The following is a 27,732-nucleotide window of genomic DNA, read 5'->3' as shown; positions in this document are numbered from 1 at the left end:
GGGGTGGTGTATGAGGAGTTGGACTCATGAGGAGCAAGTGAGGGTTACAGATTTATTTGTGGGGTCCCCTTCACACAGGTAGGGAAGTAAGTTCCCAAGTAGCACCTCCCCAAGCTCCCCAGTGCTGTCTCTGGACCAAAGGAGGCTTGGTGGCCCCCATGTAATCTTGCCTAACTCTAGCCAAACTCCAGGCAGGGTGAGAAGGCATCACATTGGTTCAGGTCCAAATCTCTGCCTCAAAAGGAAAAGTTCTATGAACAGTATGATCTCTGAGGACTTAGCATGATGGTCTACATCTGGCTAAAGAGTTGGAGTTTTTGGGGTCCCAGCCAACATTCCTTTCATCAGAGACACAAGTAACGAAATACAGGGTATGAGAGAACTGTCCCCAGATCTCCCCATGCTTTCACTGGGAATGTAAACTCATATGACACCATCTGTGACAATGTGTTGTATGATCTCACGTGTGTATATTTTAATGAAGGCATAATACATCTTCAAGTAACTACATCAGGTAGGTGAAGGATGGGTGGTTTTTACTTTCTTGTGTACTTTTCTGTTTTGCCCACAATTAACTGTTATTAATAGTTTAAAAATATGAAATTAACAAAGGGTTTATTTAAAAAACCAATTGAACACAAAGAAGAATCATGGCAATACACAAATAAGTGCTGACTTTTATGGTGTAGATGACTCATTATATGAGGATTTGAGGGAAACTTCCAAAGTGAAAGAGCAAGGGGATGAGAAAGGGGTGCCTAAGATCACGAAATTATACCCAGGTGTTGCTACTGGTAAAGAACCCACCTGTCAATACAGGAGGCCCAAGAGATGCAGGTTCGATCCCTGGGTCAGAAATATCCCCTGGAGAAGGAAATGGCAACCCACTCCAGTATTCTTGCCTGGAAAATCCCACGGACAGAGGAGACTGGCGGGCTACAGTCCATGGGGTTGCTAAGAGTCAGACACGACTGAAGCAACTTAGCACACTTAGCACAAGATCACCAAGTCTTTATTCAAAGATGGGCCCACTCAAAAGTCAAAACCTGAATTTCTTGAACTGCAAAGATGCCCAGGTCCTAACCTGGGTAACTGGATTCATTTTTAGAATCAGAGAATCTCAGAACTTGAAGAATCTGAGAGATTACAAGGCCAACTATATATCTTTTTTCTTACAGGAGGGAACTGAGGACAGGAGGGATTGTGAGGACACTGTAGGCTCTGTATCTTGGCACACATTCTTCTCTGCCTGTATCATCCGCCCTTCTGGCCCTGGGTGGCTAGCTAACACCCACTCTTCCCCAAAACTTGGTTCAAACATCACTTAATCTAATGGGTTAGGTACTCTGCTCCATGCTCACAGAATGCTTAATGTATTCCTCTGTCATTCACTTGACAAACTACTGAGAACCTACTGTGTGTCAGGCACTGTTCTAGGCACCTGGGACACATCAGTGATTCAAAATCCCCTGGCCTTGTGTGTATTGATTAAATCAAAACATGTATTTATTCAACAAATATTTATGGGTCACCTGTGCCGTGGGGTCCTGTGTGAGGCATAGCTGTTTTAAGGTTGGGATAACTGTCCACAGCTTTGGTATCCTCCCTTCCCCCCACGGTCAGTGCCTTGTGAACATAATGAATGTTTTCTGAATGAATGAATAATGAAATGGGCAAGGTCACACTTGAGAAGGAGCTGGTACTGAAACCCTGGTCCTCTGATAGCTAGAGCTCTTCCCACCACCCCCACCCCCACCCACCACTGCAGTCAGCCCAAATTTTTGGAATCTTCACTCCATCGTCTCGGGTGGGAAAGGTTAAGAGGAGACACGATTAAGGGCTGGGTCACTTAGGCAGGTGCATTTTGGAAAAGGGGGATCCCTCTGGAGAGAACGGGGACATCGCCAGCTTCTCACATCCCTGCTCAAAAGCTTGGTGCAAGCAAGAAGTGGCTCTCTCTAGTACGGCCCTGTCAAACCAGCACTGTACAGGGACTGATTATTCTGGGTACATTCCACTTTGGTGTCTAAAAAACCGTTTTCGTTCAAAACAAAGCCACGGCTGGGACTGTAGAGACTTCTTCCACCCCCACCCCCTCACCTCCACCACATCGCTGGGCCCCAGGATCTTTTCTCGCTCTGAGCCAGAGAGGCAGCGTCCGTTTTGGCATCTGGAGCAGCTGCCCTGCAGCGCCCTCTGCCGGGCGCGGGGTCTACTCGGCCGCTCGGCTGGCCGGGGGAGGAAGGCGGGCTGGGCGCCGGGCCGCTTCCGAGGAGCCTCCTGTTCCGAGGTGCTGATGGACCTGACTCATCCCGCCGGCTGCGCCCGCGCTGGCCACACCCACAGGCTCCCGCCTCCACACGCGCCTGGTCACACACTGAGGTACTCTGCGCATGTAAAGCAGCCCGGGGCGGATCCCCGACGGTGGCACCTGCTCAGTCAGTCCAGGTCCCACCCTACCTGAACCCCTACCCTGGGGAAGATTCCAGCCCTGGAAGCCCCAGTACCCCCGCTCTCACTGAGTCTTCCTCATTGACTTTGAATAGGAGTTGTTTTGTTACACGGCCCTAACAGAATGGGAAACTGAGGGCGACAGAAATGTGAAGAGAGAGGGCCAGTCACGTGACTAAGATGCAGGTTCTTGAACTAAGAACCAGAGTTCAAGATGTGCTTTACATAGCATCAAGCTCTGTCCTCCTAACTGCCCTCCAACCCCACTTATAGACATATACAGGAAAGGACAGTTGGAAAACATCATAAGGACTTTGAATGATAAACACTTGCCATCTTGGAAATAAAGGAAAAGCTGTAAATGTCATTTAAGAAGAAAGTCAGGTGGACGTTTGGCTTGATTCTGTCAAGATGTTTTATTATGGGGCAGAGGACGAGATTAGAACTTTGAGTTCCGAAGATGCACCAGAGGAAAATAGATCAGAGAAGTGGCCCCTGAGGTTGTCCAGTAGTGCTCTGCTGCTGCTGCTAAGTCGCTTCAGTTGTGTCCAACTCTGTGCAACCCCGTAGACGGCAGCCCATCAGGCTCCCCCGTCCCTGGGATTCTCCAGGCAACAACACTGGAATGGGTTGCCATTTCCTTCTCCAGTGCATGAAAATGAAAAGTGAAAGGGGAGTCGCTCAGTCGTGTCTGACTCTTAGCGACGCCATGGACTGCAGCCCACCAGGCTCCTCCATCCATGGGATTTTCCAGGCAAGAGTACTGGAGTGGGGTGCCATTGCCTTCTCCACCAGTAGTGCTCAGTAGGGCCTAAATCAGAGTCATGAAAATGGACGGAAAAGGTAAAAAGCTTAATGGCTTTTTGAAAAGGCTTAATGATAAGTTGAATTGTCAAAAGTGGGGTTAGTAAACTCCAAATAGCACTTTGTACCTCTCCTGAGGTATTTACTGCACTTGATTTTGCCTTTGGTTCAGACAGTAAAGAATCTGCCTGCAATACAGAGGACCCTGGTTCGACCCCTGGGTCAGGAAGATCCCCTGGAGAAGGGAATGGCTAACCACTCCAGTATCCTTGCCTGGAGAATCCCATGGACAGAGGAGCCTGGCAGGCTACAGTCCATGGGGTCACAAAGAGTCAGACACAACTGAACCACTAACACTTTCACTTTAAGGTATTTATTGCGCTTAATTTTGCCTTCTTTATTATACTGATGTTTGTCAGCCTTGTTCAATGCTAAGATCCAGAGAGGGACGCTGGTACCTGAGGCCCCACCCCTGCCTTGGAGAACACAACTTTGTGGGGGAGAGTGAAGGTGTCTGGGGGCAGTGTCCATTCTGTTAGCTGAATGTAACATAGGTGAGGGCAGAGCTGCTTGCCTAGACAGCATCTGGACATGGCAAAGAACCCCTAAACCAGCCCCTATATCCCCCTAGGAAAAGTCTGGAGGGCTTCAGCTGAACTCCAAGACTGCTTCATGCTACAATATCCTTCTTGGGCTTATAGTTTGCTGGAACAACTGAGTAGGTAGGTTGAGCTGCTCTGGCAGCCCCACCCAAAGCCAGGCATCAAGATCTGTGCAACTGGCTCTGAGTACTTACTGCTAGCTAGTAACACTGAAGGGGCATACCACTGGGCAGGCAGCATGGCTCTTTTGTGATAGAACAGGCCGTTTTTATACAAGGGTAAACTATCCAGGCATCAGAAACCTCACCAAGAGTGAAAACCAATGAGCCTGGGGTGTGTTTTATGGGAGTGAACCAAAAGGTAGCCAGATCTGCCTCAAAAGCCACACTATGAATGTCAGAACATCAGAGCCAGTAGGCCCAGCTGCTGACCCAATCCATCCTCCAATATATGCCATATGTAGATGGACACAGTGAATGGGAGCAACCTGTTTAGAACAGGTGGTTCCCTAGTTCCTCAGGACCCCACCTCATAAACACCAGCATGGAAGAGGGGGCCATTCCTAATTCCTGGCACTTTCCATCCTTCACCACTCATACTTGTTATCCTGGGCTCTCCTGGATAAAAAAATCATGACCCCACTGTCTCCTAATGTTACCATGTGCTGCTTATCTCCTTCATCTACTCCCAACTTCCTTCCTTCAATTCCAATGAAGTATGTTATCAAGTCGGAGAAGGCAATGGCACCCCACTCCAGTACTCTTGCCTGGAAAATCCCATGGATGGAGGAGCCTGGTGGGCTATAGTCCATGAGGTTGCTAAGAGTCAGACACGACTGAGCAACTTCCCTTTCACTTTTCACTTTCCTACATTGGAGAAGAAAATGGCAACCCACTCCAGTATTCTTGCCTGGAGAATCCCAGGGACAGGGGAGCCTGGTAGGAGGCTGTCTATGGGGTCGCACAGAGTCGGACACGACTGAAGCGACTTAGCAGCAGCATGTTATCAAGTCAGAGATTTGGGGAATGGGGTTGTTTCTTTTCAATCAGGAAAAGGAGTACTCCCCCACTTTGGGAATACCACTGAACAACAGCCCTAGTGCCCAGAGCCCATGTTTCTAATGAAGATTTACCCTTGGAGCCTGAGTGCAGGCTTTCACAAATACACAGAAACAAGTGTGTGTGTGTGTGTGTGTGTGTGTGTGTGTGTGTAGAAGGGGCTTATGTGGGTTCTTAAGCCCTTAAACATTTTTCACGTGGACTCTAATATTCTTCATGAAGAAGGAAAAGTTGTGTGGGGGGAAAAATAGAAAACATGTCAATCCTCCCTAAATTAACCTATAAACTAATTGCCATTCCAATCCAATCACCACAGGAATTTTTCATAGAACTTGACAAATTGATTTGAACATCCATGTGAAAGAGAATATGTACAAGAAGAGCTAAAACAATTTTTGAGCAAAAAGAACAATGGAGGATGATTCATTACATTGGCACAGAAATAGACAAGTAAATGAATAAAAGAGAACACAGAGCTCCTGAGCCAACTCATGTAAAGATATTAAATAAATAATATTTGTCATTTATAAGCCTATGGTGAAAGGATGAACTATTCAATAAATAGTGTTGGAACAACCGTTTTCCACTGGATAAAAACTAAATAGGATTCCTACTTTATACTACACCTGTGAACATGGATGCACACACATTAGAGATAGCTCAAACAACTAAATATGAATAAATAAAATATAAGCACAATGAGAAGTATGTAGGCATCTGTATCTACGAATTTTGTGCAGAGAAATCCTTTTTTAAACAACCACATGCACAACACAAATGCCATGAAGGAATTCTTTTTGTTTTTTAATTTTTTTAAAATTGAAGGATAATTGCTTTACAGAATTTTGTTGTTTTCTGTCAAACCTCAACATGAATCAGCCATAGGTATACATATATCCCCTCCCTCTTGAACCTCACTCCCATCTCCCTCCCCACCCCACCCCTCTAGGTTGACACAGAGCCCCTGTTTGAGTTTCCTGAGACATACAGAAAATTCCTGTTGGCTATCTATTTTACATGTGGTAATATAAGTTTCCATGTTACTCTTTCCATATATCTCACCCTCTCCACCCCTCTCCCCATGTCCATAAGTCTGTTCTCTATGTCTGTTTCTCCATTGCTGCCCTGCAAATAAATTCTTCAGTACGATTTTTCTAGATTCTGTATATATGCATTAGTATACAATATTTATCTTTCTCTTTTTTACTTACTTCACTCTGTATAATAGGTTTTAGGTTCATCCACTTCATATTTTATTTTTTATTAAAAAAATTTTTTTCCTATCTTTATTTTTACTTTATTTTACTTTTACAATACTGTATTGGTTTTGCCATACATTGACATCAATCCACCACGGGTGTACATGCAATCCCAAACATGAACCCCCCCCCCACCTCCCTCCCCACAACATCCCTCTGGGTCATCCCCGTGCACCAGCCCCAAGCATGCTGTATCCTGCATCGGACATAGACTGGTGATTCGATTCTTACATGATAGTATACATGTTTCAATGCCATTCTCCCAAATCATCCCACCCTCTCCCTCACTTCATATTTTAAATGCATTCCTTTTATGGCAGAGTAATATTCCATTCTGTATATGTACCACAACATTTTATCCACTCATCTGTCAATAGATGTCTAGGTTGCTTCCATGTTCTAGCTATTTTAAACAGTGCTGCAATGAACAATGTGATATATGTGTCTTTTCCAATTTTGGTTTCCTCAGGGTATATGCCTAGGAGTGAGATTGCTGGGTCATATGGTGGTTTTTTTCCTAGTTTTTTAAGGAATCTCCTCCATACCATCTTCCATAGTGGCTGTATCAATTTACATTCCAACCAACAGTGCAAGAGCGTCCCTTTTCTACACACCCTCTCCAGCATTTATTCTTTGTAGACATTTTGATGAGGGCCATTCTGACTGGTGTGAGGTGATATCTCATTGTAGTTTTGATTTGCATTTCTCTAATGATGAGCAGTATTGAACATCATTTCATTTGTTTGTTAGCCATCTGTATGTCTTCTTTGGAGAAATGTCTCTTTAGGTCTTTTCCCCACTTTTTGATTGGGTTCTTTGTTTATCTCCTATTGAGTTGTATGAGCAGCTTGTATATTTTAGAAATTAATCTTTTGTCAGTTGTTACATTTGCTATTATTTTCTCCCATTCTGAGGGTTGTCTTTTCACCTTGCTTAGAGTTTCCTTTGCTGTGCAAAACCTTTTAAGTTTAATCAGGTCCCACTTGTCTACTTTTGCTTTTATTTCCATTCCTCTAGGAGGTGGGTCACAGAGGATCTTGCTTTGATTTATGTCATCAAGTGTTCTGCCTATGTTTTCCTCTAAGAATTTTATAGTTTCTGGTCTTACATTTAGGTCTAGAATCCATTTTGAGTTTATCTTTGCATATGGTGTTAGGAAGTGTTATAATTTTATTCTTTTGCATGAAGTTGTCCAGTTTTCCCAGAACCACTTATTGAAGGGGCTGTATTTGCCCCATTGTATATTTCTGCCTCCTTTGTCAAAAATAAGGTACCCATAGGTGCATGGGTTTATTTCTGGGGTTTCTATCTTGTTCCATTGGTCTATATTTCCATTTTTGCACCAGTACCATACTGTCTTGATGACTGTAGCTTTGTAGTATAATCTGAAGTCAGAAAGCTTGATTCCTGTAGCTCCATTCTTCTTTCTGAAGACTGCTTTGGCTATTTGGAATCTTTTGTGTTTCCATATGAATTGTGAAATTTTTTGTTCTAGTTCTGTGAAAAATGCCATTGGTAATTTCATAGGGATCACATTGAATCTGTAGATTGCATTTGGTAGTATCATCATTTTCACAATATGGATTCTTCCTACCCAGGAAAATGGAATATCTCTCCATCTGTTTATGTCATCTTTGATTTCTTTTATCAGTGTCTTATACTTTTCTGTATACAGTTCTTTTATCACCTTAGGTAAATTTATTGCTAGATATTTTATTCTTTTTGTTGCCATGGTGAATGGGATTGATTTCCTGATTTCTCTTTCTCATTTTTAATTGTTAGTATATAGGAATGCAAGTGATTTCTGTGTATTGATTTTGTATCCTGCAACTTTGCTAAATTCACTGATTAGCTCTAGTAATTTTCTGATACTATCCTTAGTGTTTTCTCTGTATAGTATCATGTCATCTGCAAACAGTGAGAGCTTTACTTCTTTTCCCATCTGGATTCCTTTTATTTCTTTTTCTTCTCTGATTGCTGTAGCTAGGACTTCCAGAACTATGTTTAATAACAGTGGTGAAAGTGGACACCCTTGTCTTCTTCCTGATCTTAGGAGGAATGCTCAATGAATTTGAATCTACATCAAGATAGCCAATGAGAATTTGCTGTATGACTTAGGGAACTCAAACCATGGCTCAGTAACAACCTAGAGGGGTTGGACGGGGAGTGAGATGGGAGGGATGTTCAAGAGGGAAGGGACATAGGTAAACCTATGGCTGATTCTTGTTGATGTTTGGTAGAAACCAACACAATACTGTAAAGCAATTATCCTTCAATTAAAAATAAGTGAATTAAAAAAAATTCTTAGATGAGAGACATCATCAATAAAGTTAAAAAACAAATGATAAACTCAGAAAAATAGTATTGCTACATATATTATATAAAAATGTATATACTTTCCATAAATCATTAAAAAGGCAGATACCTCAAAAGATATATGACAAAGTTTATGGTCAGTCAATTAATTCAAAAAGAGAGTTACAAATGGCTATTAGACATTTGGGAAAATGCACTACCTCTAGCAGTCAAGGAAAGGCAAATGAAAAGAGCTATCAGATACCGTCTTTCACTTGTTACAATGGTAACTAAAAGTTTGATTCTGTCAAGTGATGGCACAGAGGTGAGCAAAACTGATACTCTTATACACTGCTGGGTGGAATATAGGCATTAAAAGCAGGAATTTGATAACACCTATTAGTATGTAAAATCCACACCCTCTATCACTTAGCAATTCTACTTCTTCACATCTATACCCCACAAACTCTTGGACATGTATACACATGTTTACTGAATGGATACTTATTGAAATATCAGCCATCAAAATTTAGAAACAACTTGAGTTCATCAAATGGGTAAATAATTAAATAGACTCTTTTAGATGTCATATTCTGCAAAATTATGTTATATTTTAAAAGAATAAGTTAGGACCTCTGCTTCTGGGAAGATGGAGTAGATAAACTTTTTTCCCTGTTCCTTCCACTAAATCAAACTAAAAACTAAGTACAGGACTGGAACAAGCTGGCAGAGGAGTAGGTGGACATGGAGTACATCTCTCTCCATGGATACATCAGGAATACACCTTCAGACACAGAAGTGCATGCAGAACACCAACTAAGAATGGACAGGAGTACCTGACCAGTGGAAAAGAATATATAGAACCATGCAAAACTCGGTAGGAGAAAGGAACTAGCGGGGAAAACAGGAGTGTTAGTAAGACTGGACCTGCCCTCAGTGGGTGGGGGAACTGAAGCAGGGGTCCAATCCCCACACTGGGGCAACTGTCTGAGTCAGAGGAGAAACATTTAAGGCTGGGAGTGAAATAGCTGATCTGTGGAAGCCAAAAGGGAATGAGAATCAAACAGTCCTTGCTGCAGCCATACATACCCCGGACAGAAACGCTGGTCCCCTGGAAGGTGCAGTGGCTAGAAGCTGGAGTTTAGGGATTGTAGAGCAATCCTAGGGCTAGGGCTATTGCTGACTGCTGAGAGATGGATCGAGGGGATGTGAGGGAGGAGACTGTGGTGCGAAATGCCTGTGAAGGAAAGCCGGGCAGCCATGGAAGCAAGGTGATACTGCTGAGTCACGCATATGGGATGGAGCTATCACCATAGCCTCTCTCTCCCCACATGCCAGAATGGCAGCTGAACAATAGAGGCTGGCCCATCAAATGCCTGACGCAGTGAACTACAGAGTAGGATCCCACCAAGGTGCCCCTTTAAGTGCCTAACATGCCAATCTACAGAGTAGGACCCCAGCCAAGGGGAGCCTTCAAAGTGCCTGAACAAATCTTCGTTCCTGATCTGAGATCAAGCCCTGAGCCTTTGGAGTAGGAGCACGGACTCCAAGACCCTAGACTATCAGAGAACTAACCCTAGGGCGTATCAAATAATGAGAATTCACACACAAAAAAAACCACTTGAATACAAGACCTGGGGAGACCCAACCACTAGCAGCACCCTGTGCAGGACACCTCATCTAAACAACAAACAAAACAAAAATACAAACCCAATTATCAGCAGGCAGGATTACCACCTCACTCAGCCTTGCCCATCAAAAGAAAAACAAACAAACAAACAAACAAAAACTCAGCACAAATCTCACCCTATATGAAGCTCACACAAACCACTGGACCACTCTTAGGAGGGCAGAAACGAAAAAGAAGAAACAATTCATCTTTGAAGCCTCGGAAAAGGAGACCTCAAACACAATAAGTTTTTAAAAAATAATGAAAATGCAGAGAAATACTACATAAAAGAAGGAACAAATTAGAAACACAGAAGTCCAAATAAATGAAAAGGAAATAGGCAAATTCCCTGAAAAAGAATTCAGAATAATGATAATAAAGATGATCAAAAACCTTGAAAAGAAAATGGAGAAAATGCAAGAATCAATTAACAAAGACAGAAGAATTAAAGAATAAACATACAGAGACAAACAACATAATTACCGAAATTAAAAATACTCTAGAAGGAATCAATAGCAGAATATCTGAAGAAGAACGAATCAGTGAGCAGGAAGATAAAATGGTGGAAATAACTTCTGAAGAGCAGAATAAAGTAAAAAGAATGAAAAGAGCTGAGGACAGTCTCAGAGACTTCTGGGACCATGTCAAAGGTACCAACATTCGAATGATAGGGGTTCCAGAAGAGGAAGAGAAAAAGAAAGGGTATGAGAAAAATTTTGAAGAAATTGTAGTTGAAAATTTCCTCAACATGGGAAAGGAAATAGTCAATCAATTCAAAGAGGCACAAAGAGTCCCACACAGGATAAACTGAAGGAGAAACACGCCAAGACTCGTATTAATCAAACTAACAAAGACTAAACATGAAGAAAGAACATTAAAAGCAGTAACGGGAAAGCAACAAGTAACATACAAGGGAAACTCCGTATGTTTAACAGCTGATCCTTCAGCAGAAACTCTGCAGGCCAGAAGGGAATGGTAGGATATATTTAAAGTACTGAAAAGGAAAAATCTAAAACCAAGATTACTGTACCCAGCAAGGATCTCATTCAAAATTAGTGGAGAAATAAAAAGCTTTTCAGACAAGCAAAAGTTAAGAGAATTCAGTACCACCAAACCTGCTTTACAACAAATGTTAAAGGGCCTTATATAGTCAAGAAATACAAGAAAAGTAAAAAGATCTATAAAATCAACTGCAAACAATTAAGAAAATGGCAATAGGAACATATATATCGATAATCACTTTACATGCAAATGGATTAAATGCTCTAATCAAAAGACACAGACTGGCTGAATGGATACAAAAACAAGACCCATGTATATGCTGACTACAGGAAACACACTTTAGACCTCAAGACAGATATAGACTGAAAGTTAGAACATGGAAAGATATATTCCACGAAAATGGGAAGCAAAAGAAAGCTGGAGTAGCAATCCTCATATCAGATAAAATAGACCATAAAGAAGATTACAAGAGATAAGGAAGGACAGTACATAATGATCAAGGGAGGGATCAACCCAAGAGGAAGACATAACAATTGTAAATATCTATGCCAAAGCCTGGTCATAGCAAACACCCTCTTCCAACAACACAAGAGAAGGCTCTACACATGGACATCACCAGATGGTTAACACCGAAATCAGACTGATTATATTCTCTGAAGCAAAAGATGGAGAAGCTCTATACAGTCAACAAAAACAAGACCAGGAGCTGACTGTGGCTCAGATCATGAACTCCTATTACCAAATTCAGACTGAAATTGAAGAAAGCAGGGAAAACCGCTAGACCATTCAGGTATGACCTAAATCAAATCCCTTATGATTATACAGTGGAAGTGAGAAATAGATTTAAGGGTCTAGATCTGATAGATAGAGTGCCTGATGAACTATGGAATGAGGTTCGTGACATTGTACAGGAGACAGGGATCAAGACCATCCCCATGGGAAAGAAATGCAAAAAAGCAAAATGGCTGTCTGGGGAAGCCTTACAAATAGCTGTGAAAACAAGAGAAGCGAAAAGCAAAGGAGAAAAGGAAAGATATAAGCATCTGAATGCAGAATTCCAAAGAATAGCAAGAAGAGATAAGAAAGCTTTCTTCAGCGATCAATGCAAAGAAATAGAGGAAAACAACAGAATGGGAAAGACTAGAGATCTCTTCAAGAAAATTAGAGATACCAAGGGAACATTTCATGCAAAGATGGGCTTGATAAAGGACAGAAATGGTCTGGACCTAACAGAAGCAGAAGATATTAAGAAGAGATGGCAAGAATACACAGAAGAACTGTACAAAAAGATCTTCAAGACCCGGATGGTGTGATCACTCACCTAGAGCCAGACATCCTGGAATGTGAAGTCAAGTGGGCCTTAGAAAACATCACTACGAACAAAGCTAGTGGAGGTGATGGAATTCCAATAAAGCTATCTCAAATCCTGAAAGATGATGCTGTGAAAGTGCTGCACTCAATATGCCAGCACATTTGGAAAACTCAGCAGTGGCCACAGGACTGGAAAAGGTCAGTTTTCATTCCAGTCCCAAAGAAAGGCAATGCCAAAGAATGCTCAAATTACCGCACAATTGCACTCATCTCACACACTAGTAAAGTAATGCTCAAAATTCTCCAAGCCAGGCTTCAGCAATACGTGAACCGTGAACTCCCTGATGTTCAAGCTGGTTTTAGAAAAGGCAGAGGAACCAGAGATCAAATTGCCAACATCCGCTGGATCATGGAAAAAGCAAGAGAATTCCAGAAAAACATCTATTTCTGCTTTATTGACTATGCCAAAGCCTTTGACTGTGTGGATCACAATAAACCATGGAAAATTCTGAAAGAGATGGAAATACAAGACCACCTGACCTGCCTCTTGAGAAATCTGTATGCAGGCCAGGAAGCAACAGTTACAACTGGACATGGAACAACAGACTGGTTCCAAATAGGAAAAGGAGTACGTCAAGGCTGTATATTGTCACCCTGCTTATTTAACTTACATGCAGAGTACATCATGAGAAACGCTGGGCTGGAAGAAACAAAAGCTGGAATCAAGATTGTCAGGAGAAATATCAATAACCTCAGATATGCAGATGACACCACCCTTATGGCAGAAAGGGAAGAGGAACTCAAAAGTCTCTTGATGAAAGTGAAAGTGGAGAATGAAAAAGTTGGCTTAAAGCTCAACATTCAGAAAACGAAGATCATGGCATCTGGTCCCATCACTTCATGGGAAATAGATGGGGAAACAGTGGAAACAGTGTCAGACTTTATTTTCTGGGGCTCCAAAATCACTGCAGATGGTGATTGCAGCCATGAAATTAAAAGATTCTTAACTCCTTGGAAGAAAAGTTATGACCAACCTAGATAGCATATTCAAAAGCAGAGACACTTTGCCAACAAAGGTCCGTCTAGTCAAGGCTATGGTTTTTCCAGTGGTCATGTATGGATGTGAGAGTTGGACTGTGAAGAAAGCTGAGCACCGAAGAATTGATTCTTTTGAACTGTGGTGTTGGAGAAGACTCTTGAGAGTCCCTTGGACTGCAAGGAGATCCAACCAGTCCATTCTGAAGGAGATCAACCCTGGGATTTCTTTGGAAGGAATGATGCTAAAGCTGAAACTCCAGTACTTTGGCCACTTCATGCGAAGAGTTGACTCATTGGAAAAGACTCTGATGCTGGGAGGGTGGGGGCAGGAGGAAAATGGGACGACAGAAGATGAGATGGCTGGATGGCATCACTGACTCGATGGACATGAGTCTGAGTGAACTCTGGGAGTTGGTGATGGACAGGGAGGCCTGGCGTGCTGCGATTCATGGGGTCGCAAAGAGTTGGACACGACTGAGCAACTGAACTGAACTGATCACTATTATTAAGAAAATTGAGTTCATAATTTTAAAACTCCCAGAAGAGAAATACCCAGGTCCTATGGTTGCACTGGAGAATTCTACCAAATCTTTAAAGAATTAACACCAATTCTATACAATCTCTTCCAGAAAACAGAAGAGGAGAAAACACTTCCCAAATAATTTTATGAAGCTTATATTATCTTGATACCAAAACCAGATGACAGTCACACAACAAAAATGAAAACTACAGACGAACATCTCTCATGAAAATAGAAGTAAAACTCCTAAACACAACATTAGTAAATAGTATTCAGTAATAAGAATTATATACCATTATCAAGTGAAGGCTATTCCAGAGATGTAAGATGGTTTCGATATCTGAAAATAAATCAATGCAATACACAATATTAATAGACTAAAGAAGAACAATCACATGATTATGTAAATCAATGCAGAAAAAACACTTCACAAAAATCCGATACCAATTATGATAAAAAGAAAAAACAACACCCTCAGAAATAAGAAAAGAAAGGAATTTTCTCAACTTGAAAAAGAGCAGCCACCAAACACAGCTAACACTAAACCTAATGATGAAAGACTGAATGCTTTTCTCCTCAGACTGTGAACAAGGCAAGAATGTCTGCCCTCACCACTCTGATTCCACACAATGCTGAAAGTTCTAGCCAGTATAATCAGGCAAGAAGAGGAAATGAAATGCATACAGATTGAAGAGGAAGAAATAAAACTGTCCCTATTTGGAGACAACATGATAGTGTAGGAAGAAAATTCCAACAAACCACAAAACAATTCCTAGAACTAATAAGCTTGGCAAGGTTGCAGGATACAAGATAAGCATATGGAAATAAATCATATTTCTGTATACCAGCAATGAACAAATGGATGCCAACATTTAAAAATACAAAAACATGTACAATTTCTCAAAATAAATACTCAAGTGTAAAATATAACAAAACTTAGTTTTGTTGTACTTGTACACTCAAAACTACAAAATGATGATGAAAGAATTCAAAGAAGACCTAAATAAATTAAGAAATACACTGTGTTCATGAATTAGAAGACTCAACATAGTAACGGACGCCATGCATGTGTGCTCAGGTGCTGTCATCTTTGGCTCTTTGCGACCCCGTGGACCATAGCCCACCAGGCTCCTCTGTCAATGAAGTTTTCTAGGCAAGAATACTGGAGTGGGTTGCCATTTCCTTCACCAGTAAAGATGTCAATTCTCCCCATATTTATATACAGGTTTGGTGCAATTCCTATCAAAATTCAAAAAAATCAACTTAAAATGCATTACAAACTAACCTTGGGAATTACCTGCTGGTCGAGTGGTTAAGACTATGCCTTTCAATGCAGGGGATGTGGGCTCCATCCCTGGTTGGGGAAGTAAGATCCCAAATGCCACAGGTCAACTACGTCCTTGTACTACAAGCGAAGAGCCCTTGCACTGCAACTACACGAGCCCACATACCAGAGCTGCTGAGCCCATGTGTTCGAGAGTCCACGCTCCACAATAGGAGAAGCCTGTGCGCCATGACTAGAGAAGTCCTGCAGCACAGTGAGAAGCCCTTGTGCCACAACAAAGACCCAGTGAAGCCAAAATGAAAAAATAAAAAGCAAGCAACCCCTCTTCAAACCAAACTAACCTTTTTTTGGTAATTACTTTGAAATATATATATATACATATATATGTATGTGCATCAAATCATCATGTTGTACACCTTAAGCTTACACCATATTATATGCCAATTATATCTCAGTAATGCTGGAAAATGCATCATGAACTAAATGAAAAAATGTAAAACTATAAAATGTTTAGAGAAAAGAAAACATTTGGAATCTAGAGCTCGGCATATAGGCTAGATTTTGTATATGACAATCAAACCATGACACGAACAGATAATTCATTGAAAAGGATATACGGATGGCAAATGAGCACATGAAAAGATGTTCTATCACTTGCCATTAGGGATATGAACATTAAAACCACCATAAGATACCACTACATATCTATCAGAATGACTTTTTTTAAAAATGACCACACCAAATGTTTGAGAAGATGCCAAGAAACTGGGTCATTCATATACTGCTGATGGGAATGTAAAATAGTATGGCTGTTCTATAAAACAGTTTGGCAAGTTTCTTTAAAAGCTAAACTTGCAACTGTTGAACCATATGACCCAGCAATTGCACTCTTGGACATTTATCCCAGAGAAATGAAAACTTCTGTTCACATAAAATCCTGTTACATGATTGTTCACAGCAGCTTCATAGCCTCAAACTGGAAATAATCCACATGTCCTTCAACAGGCAAGTGGATAAACTATTTCTCTACATCCAAGCCATGGAAAACTACCCAGCAATTAAAAGAAACAGGATATCAATACATACAACAACCTGGATAAATCTCCAGATAATTATATTGACTGAAAAACCAAACAATTCCTAAAGGTTACATTCTGGATGATTTTATTTACATATCATTATTGATAAGACTTAAGTTTAGAAATGGAGAGTAGATTGATGGTTGCCAGGGGTTAAGGAGGAGGTGAGGGGTGGGATGAAAATTGGGGGTAGCTATGAAACGGCAAGTTGAAGGATCCTTGTGGTGATGAAAATTTTCTGTATCTTGACTGTATCAATATTACTATCCTGTGGGTGATATTGTACTATAGTTTTGCAAGAGGTTGCCATTGAGGAAAACTGGGTGACGGGTATATGAGATCTCTCTATTATTTCTAAGTTACATGTGAATCTTCAATTACATCAAAATAAAAAGTTTAATTAATTAAAAAGTGAATTAGATCCATGTGTCCTGACATGGTTAGGTTTCCAAGATACATTGTTAAGTGAAATAAAGCAAATTAAAGATCAGTGTATACAGTGTAATGCTATTTATTTTTAACTACCCACACACAACCAAACTATGTATACACAGAAAAAGACTTGGAAGAGAGTACTCTTCCCTGATAACAGTGGTTGTTACCTCTGGGGAGCAGAGCTGGGAAATGAAGAGGGTTTTAACTGTAGCTAGATTGTTTCATTTTTTTTTACAATGAAAATATCTTCATATGCCACTTGTATAGTAAAAACATTATCCTGGACACAGCAACAGTGTACTAGGAACTCAAACCTGTTTTGCTTGTCCTGATCTGACCTACCCATATTTCACCACCAGTATGGCCAGAGGGCCCAGCTCATATCCCCCTGCCCTTGAGCCTCAAGGAAGTGCCTCCTGGGTCCACTTTATTTGGAATCAGGCCAACTAGCACTACCACTGATGTATGGAAGTACCACCTGGAAGGGCCAATGTTCCCATGACTGTGAACTTACCCACTGCTGCTGACGACTTAGAAACACACAAAGCTCAGCCATGCTAATCAGTGAAACAGCCATTTCCATAAGATTCTAGGTGAAAAGCTGTCATGCATGTTTCAATGCTGAGGGCACCAAAGACTCCCCCACCCTCTGATTTGAAAATGTGGCAGCAGTCAAGACTCTTTGAAGGAAACTGAGAGCAGCAGGCATGAACAGCAATTGGACAACTACCCCTAGCTGTGCCTGGCTGAGAGCAGACTCACCCTCGGGTGGCTTCTGAGAATGCATTCATTCATTGACCAGATATTCACTGAGCACCTACTGTATACTATTCTAGGCAGTGATAATAGCAGTGAATCAAACAAAGGCCCTGCCTTTATGAGGCTCCCATTCTAGTGGGGGAGCAGATGATAGGCAAGATAAATAAATTATATGTTAGGTGGTATTAAGTGCTATACAAAAATGTATCAATAGCATGAAAGAAAGATGTAAGGTGTTGAGTGCTGGGGATTGAAATTTCAAGAAATGGTGGCCAGAGAAGTCTTCACTGAGAAGGTAACATTTCAGTGGAGAGCTGGAGGAAGTGAGGGAGCCAGCTATAAAGATATCCAGAGGTTGTGGACATTTTAATTTTCCCCTTCAGATTTTGTCCACCCCTCTCCACCCAGCTTTGTGCCCTGGTAGGCTGACCTGTATGGACTGCATTGACAGGTTCCCTCGCCCTCTGGCTTCGGGTTAGGTTTGACCAATGGGAGGCACCTGCAAGGAGATCAGAAGGAAAGAGAAAATGAGATTTTTCATCAGCTCTCGGTGTTCAGGTTCATCACGGGTTGGCTGAATCCCTCCACCAAAGACCTCAGCTCCTCTCAGGTGGCCTTCTTTAGACAGCAACTCTCCACAGTTCCCATAACCGCTCTCTCCCAGCATCCTGACTGATGTGCTGGGGAAAAGCATTCCATGCATAAGGAAAAGCAAGCACAATACATTAATGTGCCTGGAAAGCACAAAGAATGATCAGGAGACTAGTGTGGCTGGGATGAAGGAGGTGACGGAGGGATTTGGAGTAGATAATGTCAGGGGGGTAAGGGAGGGGCAGATTCTGAGGGCCTTGAAGGCTATTCTAAAGTCTTTGGCTTTTAATATGAGTGAGATGGGGAACAATTAGAAGATGTTTGTTGAGCAAAAGATTGACACGGACTATATTTTAACAGCATCATTAAGGAGACCAGCGACAGGCAAGAGAGGATGATGGCTTGGACTAGATGGAGGCAACAAAGATGGTAAAAAAAGTGATTGGATTCCAAGTAGATTTTGAAGGTGATGCAGAAGAATCCTGTTCATTAAAATGACCAGAGCAAAAGCCCAAACCCAAGATCAGAGACTTGTCGCCTGCTTGTCACTGCATATTACTGAAAATCTGTTATTCCATGAGGTTTCAGAAGGCCCTGCATACAGCACAATAATCCTAATCCCTTACTACACAGGACACACAACTCTAGACCAAAGGCCCAGCCCCAAAGGTTCCCAGAGTGTACCTGACTCCAGAACAATTCCATAAAACTATCATCACAGACTTTCCAGCCAACTTACCCCACCTTAAAGCCACAACTCCATAGGGTTTGCACTGCATGCCATTTTGGCCCCTGATTTGGGTCCAGCCGCTTTACCTCCACTGGCTCCTCTGTGAGTTGGCCTAACCATATCACATCAAAATTTTGGGAAACATTGTCAAACCTGACCTGTTCCTACCTCCTGTCCTCTGCCCACCATCACTCACAGGTTGGCAGCAGACAGATGGCATCCATCAACCATTGAGCTGATAGGGATGGGTCCCAGGGATAGTCAGAACAGTGAGGGCAATATCTCAAAGTTACCATGATGTTTTAAAGCTTGAAACACTTGTTAAACCTTGTTTTATCATCAACATTTTATTAGGAAAGTATGTGTAACATTGACTTAATATCAGGGTAGGGACTGAGGAAACTAAACAAGTAAAGGTACCATGATTTTGATATGGATTTTAAAGTTTGCCTAGCAGCTATCAACCAGATTACTGGCAGATCACTGAGAGGAAGAGAAAATAAAAACTCAGTTCCATAGGCTAAAAGTTCCCAGCTTGAAGTGTCTTCTGGGAAGAAAAGCAGTCTGGTATTTTTGAATGCATGCTGTTGATGTTCAGGATAAGGCCTATTGCTTCATATTCATGAACACCCGGCAAAGACACCCAGCTGGAAGCTGGAAAACAGCACATGATTCTGAAGATTCATTCCAGAGCCAGGGAAAATTGATGGTATTTTGTTTATGTTCAAAGAAATCAATCCAGAGATCAGCCCCACAGCCAAAGTCAGCAAGACCAGGGAGAAAACTGCTGCCAGTCGTGGAGGGGATGACCTGCATTGGAATCTCAGATTCAGGACTTTGAAGTTGTGTACCCTTGGGTAAGATTCTTAACCCTCCCAGGACCTCAACATTCTAATCTGTAAAATACAGATGATACCTAACTCACAGAGTTACATTAAGGATCAAAAGAGCTGTGTGCATAAAATGTATCCAGTGTGGCCTCTGGGATACTAGTTCTTCGCTACATGTTTTCTTTTTCTCTTGTCCACTTATCTTTGGCAAGAGCAGGGCCAGTGGTAGGGGGCAACTATGGAGTTCCAGTGGGCCCTGATGCCCTTAGGAAGAGCTATCTGAGGAATTCTCTAGCTCTTTCATGCTAATATTGTTTCGTAGTTTTTTTTGGCTGTTTGTTAAACGGGCATCCTGGGCAGCTGGCATTTGATCACAGCAGGACAGGTTCTATACTCAGCTTGGCACTGAAGGGCACTAATGCCCATTAATTAACTATACATTCAACTGACCTGCCTAGGCAGCTACTTTCATTTCTAGAATCCCAATCTTTTCTTATTTCATTTTAGGTTATTTGAATTCCTATGTGTGGAAGCTGTTGGTGCAGACCTTGGCTCTCTCCTTTTTCATGACTTCAGTTTCTCCTCTCTTCTCCATTCAACTCCCTCTGCCTGCCCGACACCTTGGCTCTCCATCTTTTTCCTTCTCTCCCTTACTTCTTTCACTAACCGTCATCCAAAGACAGTGTTCATGGAGACAGCAGTTAAAAGTGGTTCAAGTGTGTTATGGCCGATGGATGTTGATGTATGGCAGAAACCAACACAATATTGTAAAGCAATTATTTTTCAATTAAAAATTTGTTGTTGTTCAGTCACTCGGTCGTGTCTGACTCTTTGTGACCCATGGCTTCCCTGTCCATCATCATCTCCTGGAGCTTACTCAAACTCATGTCCATTGAGTTGGTGATGCCATCCAACCATCTCATCCTCTGTCGTCCCCTTCTCCTCCTGCCTTCAATCTTTCCCAGCATCAAGGTCTTTTCTAAGAGTCAGCTCTTTGCATCAGGTGGCTAAAGAACTGGAGCTTCAGCTTCAGCACCAGTCCTCCAATGAATATTCAGGACTGATTTCCTTTAGGATTGACTGGTTTGATCTCCTCGCAGTCCAAGAGACTCTCAAGAGTATTCTCCAACACCACAGTTCAAAGGCATCAATTCTTTGGCACACAGCCTTCTTTATCATCCAACTCTCACATCATACATGACTATTGGAAAAACCATAGCTTTGACTATACGGACCTTTTGTCGGCAAAGTAATGAACGTCTCTGCTTTTCAATATGCTGTCTAGGTTGGTCATAGCTTTTCTTCCAAGGAGCAAGCGTCTTAATTTTGTGGCTACAGTCACAGTCCACAATGATTTTGGAGCCCAAGAAAATCAAGTATGTCACTGTTTCAATTGTTTCCCCATCTATTTGCCATGAAGCGATGGGACCAGATGCCATGATCTTAGTTTTTTGAGTGTTGAGTTTTAAGCCAGCTTTTTTACTCTGCTCTTTCACCTTCATCAAGAAGCTCTTTAGTTCCTCTTCACTTTCTGCCAAAAGGGTGTTGTCATCTGCATATCTCAGGTTATTGATATTTCTCCTGGCAATCTTGATTCCAGCTTGTGCTTCATCTAGCCCAGAATTTCACATCATGCACTCTGCGTAGAAGTTACAGAAGCAGGATGGCAATATACAACCTTGATGTACTCCTTTCCTAATTTTGAACCAGTCCATTATTCCATGTGCAGTTCTAACTGTTGCTTCTTGATCTGCATATAGGTTTCACAGAAGGCAGGTAAGGTGGTCTGGTTTTCCCATCTCTTGAAGAATTTTCCACAGTTTATTATGATCCACACAGTCAAAGGCTTTAGCATAGTCAATGAAGCAGAAGAAGATGTTTTTTCTGGAATTCTCTTGCTTTTTCTATGATCCAACGGATATTGGCAATTTGATTTCTGGCTCCTCTGCCTCTTCTAAATCCTGCTTGAACATTTGGAAGTTCTCAGTTCACATACTGTTGAAGCCTAGCTTGGAGAACTTTGAGCATTACTTTGGTAGCATGTGAAATGAGTGTAGTTGTGCAGTAATTTGAAGATTCTTTGGCACTGTCTTTCTTTGGGATTGGAATGAAAACTGAAATTTTTCCAGTCCTGTGGCCACTACTGAGTTTTCCATATTTGCTGGCATTTTGAGTGTAGGCCTTTCACAGCATCATCTTTTAGGATTTGAAACAGCTCAACTTGAATCCCATCACCTCCAATAGCTTTGTTTCTAGTGATGCTTCCTAAGGCCCACTTGACTGCACACTCCAGGATCTCTGGCTCTAGGTGAGTGATCACACCATTGTGGTTATCTGAGTCTTTAAGACCTTTTTTGTATAGTTCTTCTGTGTATTCTTGTTACCTCTTCTTAATATCTTCAGCTTCTGTTAGGTCCATACCATTTCTGTCTTTTATTGTGCTCATCTTTTCATGAAATGTTCCATCGGTGTCTCTAATTTTCTTTAAGAGATCTCTGCTGCTGCTGCTGCTGCTGCTAAGTCGTGTCAGTCATGTCCAACTCTGTGCAACCCTATAGACAGCACCCCACCAGGCTCCTCCATCCTTGGGATTGTCCAGGCAAGAATACTGGAGTGGGTTGCCCTTTCCTTCTCCAATGCATGAAAGTGAAAAATGAAAGTGAAGTCAATCAGTCGTGTCTGACTCTTCATGACCCCATGGACTGTAGCCCATCAGGCTCCTCCGTCCATGGGATTTTCCAGGCAAGAGTACTGGAGTAGGTTGCCATTGCCTTCTCCATAAGAGATCTCTAGTCTTTCTCATTCTATTGTTTTCCTCTATTTCTTTTCATTGTTCATTTAAGAAGGCTTTCTTATCTCTCCTTGCTATTCTTTGACACTCTGCTTTCAGATGGGTATACCTTTCCTTTTCTCTTTGCCTTTCACTTCTCTTCTTCTCTCAGCTATTTGTAAGGCCTCCTCAGACAATCATTTTGCCTTTTTTTCATTTCTTTTTCTTGGGGACGATTTTGAACATCACCTCCTGTACAATGTTACAAATCTAGGCCCATAATTCTCCAGGCAGTCTGCCTATCGGATCTAATGCCTTGAATCTATTTGTCACTTCCACTGTATAATCATAAGGGATTCGATTTAGGTCATACCTGAATGGCCTAGTCATTTTCCCTACTTTCTGCAATTTAAGTCTGAATTTGGCAATAAGAGGTTCATGATCTGAGCCACAGTCAGGTCCTGGTCTTGTTTTTGCTGACTGTATAGAGCCTCTCCATCTTCGGCTGCAAAGAATATAATCAGTCTGATTTCAGTATTGGTGACGTCCATGTGTAGAGTCATCTCTTATGTTGTTGGAAGAGGGTGATTGCTATGACCAGTGTGTTCTCTTGGCAAAACTCTGTTAGTCTTTGCCCTGCTTCATTTTGTACTCCAGGAGGAAACTTGCCTGTTACTCCAGGTATCTCTTGACTTCCTACTTTTGCATTCCAGTCCCCTATGATAAAAAGGGCATCTTTTTTTGGTGTTAGTTCTAGAAAGTCCTGTAGGGCTTCACAGAACTGCTCAACTTCAGCTTCTTCAGCATTAGTGGTTGGGGCATAGACTTGGATTACTGTGATATTGAATGGTTTGCCTTGAAAACGAACATCATTCTGTCATTTTTGAGACTGCACCCAAGTACTGCATTTTGTACTCTTTTGTTGACTATGATGGCTACTCCATTTCTTCTAAGGGATTCCTGCCCACAATAGTAAATATAATGTTCATCTGAATTAAATTCACCCATTCCAGTCCATTTTAGATCACTGATTCCTAAAATGTTGATGTTCATTCTTGCCATCTCCTGTTTGACCACTTCCAATTTAACTTGATTCGTGGACCTAACACTCCAAGTTCCTATGTAATATTGCTCTTTACAGCATTAGACTTTATTTTCACCACCAGACACATAAACAACTGGGCATTGTTTCTGCTTTGGCTCATCCTCTTCATTCCTTGTGGAGCTATTTCTTCACTCTTCTCCAGTAGCATACTGGGCACCTACTGATCTGGGGAGTTCATCTTTCAGTGTCATATCTTTTGCTTTCATGGGGTTCTTAAGGCAAGAATGCTGAAGTGGTTTGCCATTCCCTTCTCCAGTGGACCACATTTTGTCAGAACTCTCCACCATGACCCATTGTTCTTGGGTGGCCCTACACGGCATAGCTCATAGTTTCACTGAGTTAGGCATGTCTGTGATCCATGTGATCAGTTTGGTTAGTTTTCTGTGATTGTGGTTTTTATTCTGTCTGACCTCTGATGGATAAGGATAAGAGGCTTGTGGAAGCTTCCTGATGGGAGAGACTGACTGAGGGGGAACTGGGTCTTGCTCTGATGGGTGGGGCCATGCTCAGTAATCCAATTTTCTGCTGATGGGTGGGGCTGTGTTCCCTCCCAGTACCCAGTATTTTGGCCTGAGGCTAAACTATGGCAGGTGCAGTGGCGGTAATGGTGACCTCTTTCAAAAGGACTTAAGCCAGCATGCTGTGGCTCCCAGTACTGTTGTATTCAGTGCCCCTGATCCTGTGGTTGGCCACTGTCAACCCACACCTCCGCTGGAGACTCCTGGACACTCACAGGCAAGTCTGGCTTTGTCTCTTGTGAGGACACTGCTCCTTTCTCCCGGCTCCTGGTGCACACAAGGTTTTGTTTGTGCCCTCTAAGAGTTTGTTTCCCCAGTCCTGTGGAAGTTCCATAATCAAATTTCCCACTGGCCTTCAAAGTCAAATTCCCTGTGAGTTCTCAGTCCCTTTGCTTGATCCCCAGGTTGGGAAATCTGTTGTGGGCCCTAGTAGTTTTTCAACAGTGTGAGAACTTCTTTGGTATAATTGTTCTGCAGTTTGTGGGGCATCTGCTTGGCAGCTCTATGGTGGGGCTAATGGCAATCTCCTCCAGGAAGACTTATGCCACATGCCACGCCTCCCAGGTCTGCTGCAGCCAGAGCTCCTGTCCCTGTGGCAGGACACTGCTGACCCGCGCCTCTGCAGGAGACACTCAAACACTCAAAGGCAGGTCTGTCTCACTGTCTTGTTGAGGCTTCTCCTTTGCCCTTGGACACAGAATATCTTTTTATGGTGGGATCCAACATTCTCCTGTTGATGGTTGTTCAGCAGCTAGTTGCAATTTTGGAGTTCTCACAGGAGAAGATGAGCGCACATCCTTCTACTCCACTATCTTAACTACATTTATATAAATTTTAAAAAGAGAGAGACAGCCCTATGTGAAATAGGGCAGCCTTAGTACCAAGAAAAATTTCTCTATTCTGAAATGAAAAAAAAAAAAATGTGGCTCAACTGGACCCATGGTCAGGCTTGGGGGGAAGCATTGTATTTTCTCTTTGCATTGTCCTATCAGCTCATTCCAAAGCCCACTTTCCCATCCCTTCACACTAGGCTGGGTAATGGGATGACAAAGCAAAACATGGCTTCTGCCCTAAGGGAACTCTCAGTCTAGTGGGAGAGACAGAAGCCCCATGGTGTATATGAAGAGACGGAGAGGGGAGTACAGAGATGCAAAAGTGTCTCTTTGCCTCTGAGGGGTCAAGGAAAGCTTTACAAAAGAGGGGAGACTTGAATTTGGCCTTGAAGCATGAATTTACTTTTCAAAATGGAGAGAGGTCCAAAGGGTATTTCAGGGAAGGAGGTGGCATTGAGGATAGAAGGTCAGTGTGTGGTTAGGGCTCTGTGTAGCCAGATGTTAAGGTCTAGGAGATGAGTACCAACAAGTCTTAAAGGAGAATCTAGAACCAGCTTGCTGGGCAGCAGACTGCAGGGGGTTAGGGTGCAAGGCCAGGGTGGTTGGACCTGGTGAGTGCTAAGAAGGGACATGAAGAAAGCCATGTTTTTAAAAGATAATTCTGGAAGACAGAGAGACCAGAAGAAAAAGAGAGGCCAGTTAGGAGCCTGCTTCAGTGGTCCTGGCATGAGTGGAAGCCCTGAACTAGGGTGCTGACCTTAGGAATGGAAATGAAGGGACAGAGATGTCCCCAGGGCTTATTTCTCTAGCTTTGGCCTCTGGTTCTGAATTCACTCTTCACCTCTTCCCCAATACCTTCTCCTTTGATGATCTTAGTAAATGCTGATCTCAACCAGAACTTCCACTTCAAAGTGGATTTATCCCAAATATATCTTGAGGTTGACTTCAAACCTACATCTGGGATCAGATAGTGGCTATTTTTGAACATTCTCAAAATACCATCTCATCAGCATGTTCAAAACAGTCATTGCAGTGCCTGTACCTCAGCCCTAGGCCAGTCTGGGAGAACCATGGACCTCAGCCACCTTATGGGCTTCTGGGGCCTAATTCAGCCACTGACGGATTATTTTACACCTTTCTGGGACAAATTTTATTTCCTAATTATAAACCACCAATTCCATGTGGACTTGGAAGACTCAACATGTTCACACCTTAGGGATGGCCTTCCTTCCCCTCATGTCCTCTCAAGTCCTTCAGGGGTGGCCCTCAGCTAGGGGTGGGTCCTCCCAGCCCCTGGAAATATTTGAAAATGCGTAGAGGCACTTCTAATTGTCACAATGACTCTGGGGTGCTGAGTAAGCCAGAAGTCATGATGTTGAACATCCTGCAATGCACAAGAGTGCCCCACACTGCAAAGAATTGTCTCACCCCAAGGGCCAGTAGTACTCTCATTGAGAAACACTGTGACCATGAGCTCGGATGAGGGCAAGGATTCTATTTTGTTCTCTACTGAGCATTGCCCTTGGTGCTGGGGAGAGAAAAATGAACAAGACTTGTGCAGTGCCTTTGTCCCCTGTCTCTTAGTTGGGTAGGATAAAGATGATCCTGAGATAGAGGCTAAAAGTCAATAATGCATCACCTTCCATAACTACCATGGGGTCCCTTCCTAGTGAGTGGAATGTACTGCTAGTTAAATGACTAATTGAAATTCATTCATTCATTCATTCAAGCAGCACTCAAATAGCATGTAAACTTTTCAAAGTACTTTCTCACACATGATCTTGCTGGAGCTGACCTGGGAGGAGAGGAGAGAAGGATTGGGGCAGGGGCTGGAAGCAGAGTTGAGGCCTGAGAGGTTCCTACCCAGCTCAGGCCAAAACAGACAAAGCCAATCAGACAGTCTCCTGGGACTGGGGTGGGGTTGGGGAAGGTCTGGTGTGAATGGAAATATGTGCCACATGGCCTGAATTGCAGGGGCCAGCCTTAGGCTCCCACAGCCCCCAAACACTTCCAGATGGATTTATTTATAACTTCCAAAGCAGAGGCAGCACTCTGTTCCTTTTCTTCACTCTCCTCCCCACTCCTGGAACAAGGCTTGGCTGCTCCCTGCCACTCTGGAAACCAGCAGGAGCCAGGGAATGTGCTGTAGTGCTCAGCCTGGCTTCATGGTCACTGCCTGCCCCCTAGGTAGCAACTGCAGCTCACTGTGTGGGTGCTGGTTGAGCTGGTTGTATTCCTGCCGACCCGGCCCATGCAGGCTCTCTGCTAAATGGGTTGTGTGAGCCGGGCATGTTCACTCTGGCAAGTTTCCACTTCAGACATGTCTCCACTTCATAAAGTCAGTCACATCCATTTCTTCTTATTCTCTGTCTTTGGAAGACTCTGAGCTTCATCCCCTCCACCTTCTCCCACAGGATACTGCTCACTGTACAGCCTGCCAGAAGCTTTGGTCTTGGACATTTTCCAAATCAGGAAACTGAAGCTCAGAGAGGTTAAATGACTTGCCCAAGGATATACAGCACGTGAAATAGCAGAGCCAGACATCTAGAGCCCTACACTCTGCCTCCGAGGTTAGTGACTCCTGAACCTCAAGTTTCCTCATGTGTGAAGTGGGATGAATGCATGGCAGGTGGTTTGGTTGGAAGTGTGGGCTCTGGAACTGCTCTGCATGCTGTATGTGCTGGTTCTGTCATTTACTGGCTGGATGAGCTTCAATGAGTCACTCTTCCTGTCTGTAACTCAATTTCTTCATCTTTCTTTGAAAGATTAAAGAAAGAATGGATTGAAA

The 27,732-nt window shown here is 42.6% G+C and overlaps 1 protein-coding gene across 1 annotated transcript in view; it reads right to left on the bottom strand.

Moving 5' to 3' along the window:
- Positions 1-27,732, bottom strand: part of NHSL2 (NHS like 2) — a 295,495-nt gene that overhangs the window by 147,205 nt on the left and 120,558 nt on the right. Inside the window, exon 2 of the mRNA XM_027963187.3 lies at positions 17,998-18,066. Within this exon, the coding sequence (XP_027818988.2) occupies positions 17,998-18,066 (69 nt within the window). The remainder of the gene's footprint in view (positions 1-17,997; positions 18,067-27,732) is intronic.

Source organism: Ovis aries, chromosome X (assembly GCF_016772045.2).
Source record: "Ovis aries strain OAR_USU_Benz2616 breed Rambouillet chromosome X, ARS-UI_Ramb_v3.0, whole genome shotgun sequence".
Taxonomy (NCBI): domain Eukaryota; kingdom Metazoa; phylum Chordata; class Mammalia; order Artiodactyla; family Bovidae; genus Ovis; species Ovis aries.
The sequence above is the reverse complement of the archived record's forward strand: the minus strand, read 5'-3'. Positions and strand labels throughout refer to the sequence as shown.